Here is a 10,551-nt window from a genome sequence, read left to right on the forward strand (position 1 = left end):
GCTCATGTCCCAAGAAAAGTCGGCATTAGGAGTCTGACATAATGAGTATTTCCCAATGGCTGGAAATTATAAAGCCTAACCATCTCTGCGTTGCAGGGGGTTGGACTAGATGACTCGGGATCCCTTCCAACTGTACAATTCTGTGATCTCAGCTGAGTAAATAGCAATACAAAGCATCCATAAAATGAACTGGTTGCTAAGTGGAGGTCCACATACATTTGCAAAGGCATATACAGTATCTGCATCCAGTACCTTCTCTGAGCCTTTCCCCCTCCTCCGCTCGCTCACATAGCCTGCTTATCTGTGGTGCCACCACCTACTCCCTTTTCTACTGAACCCCATCCCACCAACAACACACCACCCCGTCTCTCCCTAGGATTTACATGGGGACAGTTTTTGTGCTGAAAATATCTCAGCAGCTGGAAGATTTGTGAATATTCCATGGTGCTCCAGCCCCTCATTCAATGGTGAGTGAGAGCTCATTTGATTAGCTAAGGACAGAGCTCCTGCAGGCAATAACTAAGGAGGTTTCAGAGACCCACCCCAAGACCTTTTGCTGCCCGAGGCAAAGGGCAAGATGGCAGCCCTTCCCATTCTATGAATGCACAAAACTTAACTGGACCAGGAGCTGCATCTTTCTTCCATGTGGAGATGGGATCGCACCCTCCATTGCACCTGGGAGCAGCCCTCTTTAGGGAGAGCAGCATAAACTGGGAGGCACATCCTAGCTCAGTCCTGCAACAAAAGAAAATGGCCAGGAGGTTCTGGAGGGAGAATGAACTGCTGCCCACTCCTTCCCTTGGGCCAATGGCCCATCCAGTCCAGCATTCTCACAGTGGCCAACCAGCTGCCTGTAGGAAATGTGTAAGCAGGACCCTCCCCTCCTGTGGTTTGCAGCAACTGGTAGCAAAGTCCCCTTCTCCTTTGGGAAAATTTGTGTAACTTGGGAGATAAAGTGCAAAAAACGAAACTAAAGCCCCCAGTACTATTCCTCCGCAAAACTACATATTCTGTGTTTTATTTGACACCCTATTCACCTCTCTACAGCCATAAGTGCAGCCAAAGGCAAGTCAGAGCTAGTTTGACTTCATTAATAGATATATAGGAAAACAGACCCCAATCCAATACACCGTATTCTCATTCTACATTGCTCTCGTGCATTGCACACATCCACTCTCTCCGATATGTGCTGAGTGCTCATAAATAGCTCAGCCCTCCCTCCACCCCATTCAATCAAAGAATCATGTCTAAGCCTGGAGAAAACCATCGTTAGCAATGGGAACTGTAGTCCATACTTAGCCAAAATGTATAATATGCCTCAAGGCTGTCCCATTTGTTTTCTTGCTGGTTTCTTTTTTATAGACTTATTTCAGAAAAAGGAGCTGGGTCCAACTGAGGAACCAAACTGTCAAACCATTAACATTACAAAGTGCCATCAAAGTCACTTTGCTCCAAGGAATGATGTGCCTGTCCCTCTTGTTTGCTTCGTCTCAGCCTTCCGCTTTCTGAGCTGAGCTGATATTATACTTTTCATATCCACCAGCATTTGACAGAGGTTGAGAAAAGGTACAGCTATTTTAGATGATGTAAACAAAGGGATCTAGCATGGGCTTGATCTTAAGATGTAGGAAGCTGAGATTAAGGAACAGTGAGTGTGCAGCACATAAACCACACACACACACACACACACACACACACACAGTTCCATCAGATACATTCTGGGATGTTAACTTCATTCCCCTACAGTCTCCTGTATACATATTCACATTTAGACACATAACATCATCAGGACATGTGATGCACGAGATCTCTCCTGCTCCTAAAAAATAGCATTAATAGCTGATGATATCTGGTGAGGGGTTCCAAAAAGAAAACCCTCAATGGATTTTGTTGTGGGGAGGGGACAGACTTCCTGGAAACTGCACCCCCGCTCTATGTCAGATTAGGATGAGGTCAGGGTGGAGCCTGCTGGGATAAAGTCAGAGCCTAGTGGCACCTGGGCAGAGCTGGGGGATAACCCCTAGGGGGTGAGGGCAGGCTGTCTTGGGAATGGTGCCTTGGAGAACATTTAAGGGCTGCAGCAAAGAGCAAAACTCAAGCCAAGTTCAAGTGGTGCAGGGAGTTAGAGCTTGGTGCCATCCACATATTGCTGACACCTCAGTCCAAATCTCCTAAAGACAGCTCCCAACAGCTTCAATTAGATCTCAAAGAGCCTGGGAGAGAAGACTGAGCCTTGTGGGACCCTGCAAGTCAATCCCCAGGGGAGTGAGCAGGAACAGCATCTGGTGGTAGGATCGGAACCACTACTACCAGGCAGGGCCTTCAGCACACAATCCCTGAAGATGACCCAGGAGGATACTACGGTCAATGGCATCAGAAGCTATAGAGGTATCATGGTTTATTTACATGGTTGCTCGCCTTCTCTCTTGATAAGGGTCATCAATCATGGTGACAGAGGCAGTTTCACTGCCAAATCCAGGCCTAAAGCTGGATTAAAATGGATCCAGATAGAGTGGTACCTCGGGTTAAGAACTTAATTCGTTCTGGAGGTCCGTTCATAATCTGAAACTGTTCTTAACCTGAAGCACCACTTCAGCTAATGGGGCCTCCCGCTGCCATGAGATTTCTGTTCTCATCTGAAGCAAAGTTCTTAACCCAAGATACTATTTCTGGGTTAGCGGAGTCTGTAACCTGAAGCGTATGTAACCCGAGGTACCACTGTAGTCTGTTTTCTCCAAGCAAGTCTGAAGTTGTACCTACCCACATCTTGAGTACTTTGTCCCAAAGGGAATATCTGCAACTGAGCTATAGTTATAGTGTAAACTTCTGGGTCCAGGGAAGCACAACACAGCCTCCTTTAAGGCTTTGCTTTGGCACTTCCTTCTCCTGCAACAAGGCATTCACCAGTCCCTGAAACTACTCGGTCAATCCCCTGCCTAACTTTTATCCAGCAAGAAGGACAAGAACTGGGAAAAAAGGGCAGTCTGCACCCCAATACTGAATTTGAAAACTCAGCACAGACACCAGCAAGGATAGTTTCACATTAAAAGTTCCCCCTTGATTGACAGTGAGATCAAATACATTCAGGCAGTGATGCAACGGTGCTCTGTTGTGAGGCCAACATTTGGCACCCCACCTCTCACCTTCCGTTCTAAGTCATTGCTGCAGGATTCTCATCCTGGGACCTCCTGTGTGGTCCTCCATAATCAGAAAGGGCAATTCTGTTCATCCCTGGAGCAGGAGAGATTGTCAAACCATGCAGAACAGGAGCATAGTGGGAAATTTCCAAGGCCCGGGTGCTCTTTCTTCACGGCAACCCCCAGAGCCACACTCCTTCTAAGATTATGCAACAAAAATGAATTTTGACCAATGCAGACATTTCAACATCAGTACAGAGCCAGATTTTCTCTCACTTCCTGCCTCCCAAGTTATGTAACATCCAGCCCGATGAAGAGCTCTTGGTGGCTCAAAAGCTTGCTGCATTTATGTGACATGACATTTCGTCATAATGAAGGAACTTCAACTAACAGAATCCGCCTCTTCCTCTGTTGAGCTCATTTATTTGGTGGGTCTCTCCCTGAGCAAAGTTTATTTATTTGGCATGCAGGGAACTGGCAAACAGCCCCCCAGGAGATGATGTCACTGTTCCCTGCTGTGAAATAAGTAGTGCCACGTCATCCCTGCTCCACTGATGTGGAAGTTCTATAGCTGCACTTTTTCCTTCCAGAAGGAATGTCAGGATGGTCTGTTTGACACTTACAGACAATGGCACTGGTAGCTGTACCATTTCCGACACACAAATGGCTCATTCATAAGAATACAATCCTGCTTGACATTTTTACTGCACTTTAGAATGTTCCAGGCAATATGAGGAAACTAATACTGACCTATTAGTTTTTTATTCGATTAGGAATTTGCAGAGCTGCTCTAAAGGTTCCTCTGGGACGAGAACCGCAGACCTAGGGGCCCAAATGTGCCCTTCAAGACCTCTTTATCAGACTCTCCTCTCCAGCCCCTCTTCATGGGTGTTTTTGCCTGGCTGGAATGTGCCCTTGAACCCTGACAATGCTTCTTGCATGACTGGGTGGAGGATGGAGAGTGATGTGTGAGTGTGAAGAAACTAACTTTGCAAGTGTGCAAAGGCAGAATTCACACTTACTGCTCTGCCTGCTTTTGCCTCTGGCACTGCCCACCCCGTAATGTGGCCCCTGCAAGGTTGCTGAGAAGTGAATGTGGCCCTTGGCCTGAAAAAGGCTCTCCACCCTTCATGAGAGGGGCAGAGAGAGAAAGACTCTTCGGCTGTTTTCTCCATGCCATTCATAAGTGTCTAAATCTCCATTCTGTGGCTGTTCCCCCACTTCCCAAAGAACTGCATTGCACTTTCCTCATACAGAAGGTTGTCCCTACAAAAGCAGGCATAGACTCCTCGTTTTTGAAGGGGAAACTTACAAAATCACTATGAATAGACAATTTGTATCTGGCAGCCTTATCACATTTATTTGGACACTGGGATCTAATTATAATTGCAACGCAACTCCTTCTGTCTCTCTCTCTCTCTCTCTCTCTCTCTCATTCTCCATCAGCCAGAAGCAGCTGTCTGATTTTGCTGGTGGAGATGGAAATCTCTGTGCGGAATGAATTCCCAGTCAGTGTTCCAGCAGCAGAGGAACACTTTTATTTCGGTGCTGAATAAAGAGAGATAATTTAGGGGGCATTACTTTCACCTCTGGCTTGCTCTCCAAACTTTCACTAAAAGGACCCCTCCGTACCAGCAATATTTCCTTATTCAGAAATAACATTAGTTCACCAACCAACTGTCCTCCAGTGGTTTTGGGCTCCAACTTGCATCAGCCCCAACCAGTGCTGGATTATACAGTAAGCAAACTAAACATGCTCAAGGCACCAGCAAACAAGCGTTGCTGTTTTTTAAAAAAATCAACATTTGACATAAAAAGTCAAAGTAGTCTACATGGGAAGAAGCAGAACTTTGTTAGACTTCCTTCCTTTCCTACTCAGGTTAGCGGGGAGGATTGGACCCTACTCTGCCCTTAAGCTTCCATTGGGCTCTCTCTGCTCCTTAGCCCACCCAAATGCCAGAATCTTTCCAGTCCAAAAGACATAAACTTTTGTTCACATAATCAGTAAAGTGTACTGTAATCCACAAAAACATATGCCACAATAAACTGGTTATTCTTTAATGGGTTGCAGGACTCTTTTTGCTGCAATTGACTAATACAGGTACCCTCCTGGAAATGGGTCCAGTCCCAGAATTAGCTACTCTAATAGCCTTCAACAACCTGGTGCTCTCCAGATGTTTTGGACTCCCAACTCCCATCATCAGCCCCACCAGGGGCTGATGGGAGATGTACTGCAAAGCAACATATGTAGGGTACCAGGATGGAACAGGTTGCCCTATACAGGTGATTTCCTGCTTCCACAGGGGTTACATTCCCAGGTACCACACATATATGTGAAATCGCGTATAGTAGGAGCACCATTGGGTTCAATGGTGGGTGGGACTGGGGAAAAAAAATTCCTGGATACACCCCTCATTATTATTATTGTTATGCTAAGTGCATAAAGCTGAACATGCACTAGTTGAACACATGTAATTTGGAGGGTGCCTGTAATGACCACAGCTGACCTCAACAAATCTGTTGATTTTGAACTCTGTCATCATTTTGTTTATAAGAATTAAGAGCCAATCTAAATCCAGATGTCTAACCAAATGTATAGCGGTCCATGGTTGAAGTCGTGTTAATATTTCTGAAACAGGGTCCCTGTCTCCCTCATCCTAGAACTCCCAATCAGTATGAAATAGGAACTTTTCACTGCCTCCCTTTGTGCTGGTTGGAGCCAATCAGAGTGAAAAGATGTGTGATTCCTGTATTGCAGAGGGTTGGACTAGATGGCCCTTGGGGTCCCTTATAACTCTATGAGGTGAGTCAGCCTCTGAGGGTTGGTTTCACTGGAGAAAGCACACAGGAAGAACACCAAGAAGTTGTTCTGTAAGCTCAAAGTGAAGCATTTAGGAGATCTGAAATCACAAGGCGCTTCCGTTTCAAGGGACTGGTGTGCAAGTTCTGCTACACACATTGGAGCATCAATTTATGTCGCTCTGAAATAAGATATTGGAGCACTCCAAATCACTACCCATTTGTAAGACCCAGAAAACAGTAAATCTAGCTGAAAGGCAATACAGGAAGATCTGCACTGATTGTTGCAGTGTAATTATAATTATTATATAATTATATTGTATAATATTAGAAGGTTGCATAATCTTAGAAGGCTGGGCCTTCGCATGGCTGTGAGGGGATGTGGCTGTGCCTAGCATGAAGGGGACCCCCCCTCTCCCTCCACACCCACACACCCGCACTTCTGAATTTGCTACCTCACTACCTCACTACTATGTTTAACCAGCTGGAGAGATAAAATGATGTGGCGTTTTTTATTTGAATGGCACGGGGTGAGGAAGTTTCTTTGAATTTCAAAGCCCTACTTTCTCTCTTTTTCTCTTTAATATGAAAATCTCAGTCCTTACAGTTTGACAGGTGTTACGTTTTCAGCTAAACTATTTTTGTCTCTCTTTGCTGGCCCAGCCCGATGCCTGATTTGTTCTCCTCCTCATCTTCAAGTGTGCATCTTTTTCCTGACAGCTTTTGAACTGCTTTAGTTTTGGGATAATGATAACAATTCAGCACAGCATGTGGGTACATGTGATCACTGAGCACGTGAGGAGTCCCATCACAGTCGGTTTACTTGAGGAATGTGGTTGTGCTGAAGAAGACCAGTTTTCCCCCGCAGGAACAAGGCCTCTCACACAACCAGAACAGGGCAGATGGTATCACAAATGGTCTCAGATGGCTGCACCAACCCAAAGAGAGGCATATTTGCCACACTTCTGTTCTCATATCAAAGATAAATTACCAAGCCCCTTCACCTTTCTCTCCCACCCCCAGAACTGCACATCGCTAAAGTAAATGTACTGTCTTGTACTCAGGGCAAATCCACACCAGGCATTTAAACATCAAACAACCATTCAAATAAAAATTCAATACATTCAGTGCACATTTAAAGCACGGGGCTTTTCCCAAACATTGCTGGGAGCTGTAGTTTGTTAAAGGTGCTGGGAATTGTAGCTCTGTGAGAGGAAGACCAGTATCTTTGGAGGAAGTTGTGTTTTATTGTTGCTATTGATTGATTGATTTATTATTGATTTATTAGTTGTTCTTTTGCCACAGCAAACAAGCACATAAATTAAAAGCAGCATTTAAAAATCAATAAGAAAAATGTGTGTCAAGTGTGTTTTCAATGTATGGTGTGGATCTGCCTTCAGATTCTTGGGCAAGTTATACGGCTTCTGTGAAATGGGCATAATGCTGCAGCAAAACAAGGTGGAGGGAAAGGATTGGCTACGAGTTTAAAACTCAGATCACAACGCTGCCTTCCACTCCGTTTCTTGAGCAAGTAACTCAGCCTTCTGTGAAGTGACCAATCACTATTCAACTACTGGTCTGGTGAGTTGTGTTTCATATGTGAAAGAAAAATGAAATCTGAAAAAGCTTGGAAGCACCTTCCCACATAGTCATTTTCTGGTGGTGCCCCTGACCCTTTGTCTAAGTTCCAGAGGTGCCCATGGGCCCCAAAGGGGGTGAGACTCTGTTCTTTCAGTTGTGTGTTATATGCATTTACTCTGCAATAACGGCAGCTCACGGCTTTCCTGGGGGGCGGTGCTTCCCTCACGCTCAGGCCTCGATCCCCATCACCTGGCCAGGCTCACTTCCCAGCATTGCAGGGAATCCCCCATAGCCTCAGGATCTCGGGGCTGGTGGTTCAAACAGGCCAATCGGTGGCCGCTCACGGAGGGCAGAGCCTGGGCTGCCATACACCCAGATTTATCCTGGATCTTAGGCAAGTCAAGCTCAACAACTTTCATGGTGTCCTGGTTTTTACTTTTAGAAATATGGCAACCCTAGCAGAGCCTTGGCTGCTCTGCTCTTTACCAGTTTAAAAGTCAATTTGGTGTTACTGCTTTTCATTAACGGTACATTAGCAAAACACACCAGTGTGATTATATACTATCACTGCTCAAAACACACCTCAGCATCTATGGTGCAGGAAGTGCATCCTTACACATCCTTTAGAGCATGTTTGTTGGAGAAAAGAGGACATATCTACCCTCCACTCCGAAATATTACTTCTGGAGACCTGGCAGGAGAGGTCTGAACCTGACCATGATGTTCCAAGATGGGCACCGGACTGTCCCTGGTAAATAGGGACACAAATAGGAATGCATGATATGTGGTTCTTTATCCAATGTGAAAGGGAGGCCAAAAGATCTAACGGAAGGATGTATTGGAAGTGTAGGATTCACATCATTTAATTATACACAATTACACTTGGACTGTCTCACACGTGCCAATACAACTCTTGATTTCTGAACAATTAACTGCTATAAACTTGAAGATAGTTCATACATGCAAGTTGATCACTGCAGCATCAAGTCACAACGGGCATGTGTGGATATGGCACCACAGATAGAACATCCACATCACCTTAAGCCAGTGGTTTTCAACCAGTGTGCCATGAATGGTGGTCAGGGGTGCCACGGGCAACACTGGCCTCTGTCCCTCTTTCCTTCCCTCCCTCCTCTGATGCCCTCTCATGTCTCTGCCTCCCAAAGGCTTTCACAGCTGTTTGTTGCAGCAGCCCTGGCTACAAGCTCCCCAGGCGAAAGGTGCTTCTAGGGCAGTGTGAGGAGGCACCTCTCTTTTGGAATATTCTTTTGGAAGCCGCCCAGAGTGGCTGGGGAAACCCAGCCAGATGGGTGGGGTATAAATAATAAATTATTATTATTATTATTATTATCTTTGGGGAAGGGGGGGCAGCTCAGAGACCTGGGGCGGCAGCTGCGGCTGCCCAGAGGACTCCCAAGGAGGGGGGAGAAGAGAGGAGGCTGATGGAACCCTCCACAAGGGAGGGAGAGGGGCTGCCGGCTCTGCAGGCAAGAGGTGACATAACTGGGCTCCTAAGCCCCTGCAGGAGTTTGCAGAAAAAGGACCCAAAAAGGTTGAAAACCTCTGCCTTAAGCAAAGTTTTCCCAAGGGCTCAGTGCACACATGCAGTGCCTGCTACTAGTCACCAAGTGTAGGAAAAATGAGTTCTAACCAAGGTACGTGTGAACTAGTCAACTAGGATCACAGGAACAAGCATCATATATTATTTCACTTTTATGCACATTTTAAAATTTCCTATATACCCAGCTTGCCTGCATTCACAAACACAAGGCATGCATTTGTGCAAGAAATGCACCACTTACACAACTTTATGGCTATGGCTCTATCCATATAGTCCATTTAAAGTACTCTAGTACCACTTTAACAGTGATGACTTCCCCCCAAAATTATGGGAACTGTAGTTTGCTATGGGTTGCTAAGAGTTATTAGGGGGCCCATAACAAACTACAGCTCCCAGTGGTCTAAACCACTGAGCCTCTTGCTGGTCTTGCTGATCGGAAGGTCAGCGGTTCAAATCTGCACGATGGGTTGAGCTCCCGTTGCTCTGTCCCAGCTCCTGCCAACCCAGCAGTTCAAAAGCATACCAGCAAGAGTAAATAGTACCGCTGCAGTGGGAAGGTAAATGGCGTTTCCATGCGCTCTGGTGCTCACGGTGTCCTGTTGTGCCAGAAACGGTTTAGTCCTGCCGGCCGCATGACCCAGAAAGCTGTCTGCGGACAAACGCCGGTTCCCTCTGCCGGAAAGCGAGATGAGCGCCACAACCCCATAGTCACCTTTGACTGGACTTAACTGCCAGGGGTCCTTTACCTTTTTTACAGTTCCCAGTGTCCTTTTGGCGGAAGCCACTGCTGTTAAAGTGGTATGAGAGTCCTTTAAATGGAAGGTGTGGATGGGACCCATGAAACCTTAGAGGCAGAGATTTTCTTCTGAGCATCTGCCACCCCACCTGCAGGCTTCACTTTCGCGTGGCATTTACTCACCAGGTTCTCAAACATGTCCTTGCTGGAAACTTGACAGTGGTTTTCGGCCGTTTTGTGGATTCAGTCCCAATGTGGGGGTTGGTGAGAGGTGTTCTCTCTCTCTCTCTCTCTGGCCTACAAAATCCAAACAGCGCCGGCTGTTGCTCCTGCGACTTCCCTCGGAGTTGTTCCCTTGAGGCTGCTCTCGCCAGGCCTGCCTTGGCGGCTGAGCGAAGAAGAGGCAGAAAAGTGGAGCGAAGGTGGCCCTGCCAGCTGCCTTTGTCCTTGTGGAAGCATCCTCAACAAAAGAGAACACCCCTGTGCCAAGTTTACCTATTGAACCATTATTCCCACTCTCTGTTAGGCAACATGCCAGCCTAGGCTGCCAGTTTCCATAGCAACCGAACTCTCAGCGCCCCCCCCTTCCTCCTCCCCCTTTGCTCTCTCTTTCCTAATGCAGCCCATGAGCTGAATACATGAACCCCGCCAGGGGGATTTAAAGGGGGCACCCCCTGTCAGTACGGAGGGGTCAGGGTCTGTGAAAGTACTTGCTGCCTGTGTCTGTGGAAGACCTT

The 10,551-nt window shown here is 46.5% G+C and overlaps 1 protein-coding gene across 1 annotated transcript in view; it reads right to left on the minus strand.

The window, feature by feature from the left end:
- KCNIP3 (potassium voltage-gated channel interacting protein 3) overlaps positions 1–10,342 on the minus strand; it is a 122,507-nt gene extending 112,165 nt beyond the window's left edge. Inside the window, exon 1 of the mRNA XM_081017529.1 lies at positions 9,998–10,342. Coding sequence (XP_080873655.1) covers positions 9,998–10,012 — 15 coding nt within the window. The 5' untranslated portion in view covers positions 10,013–10,342. The remainder of the gene's footprint in view (positions 1–9,997) is intronic.
- Positions 10,343–10,551: the final 209 nt, after the last annotated feature.

Source organism: Podarcis pityusensis (assembly GCF_964106645.2).
Source record: "Podarcis pityusensis genome assembly, chromosome: 8".
Taxonomy (NCBI): Eukaryota; Metazoa; Chordata; class Lepidosauria; order Squamata; family Lacertidae; genus Podarcis; species Podarcis pityusensis.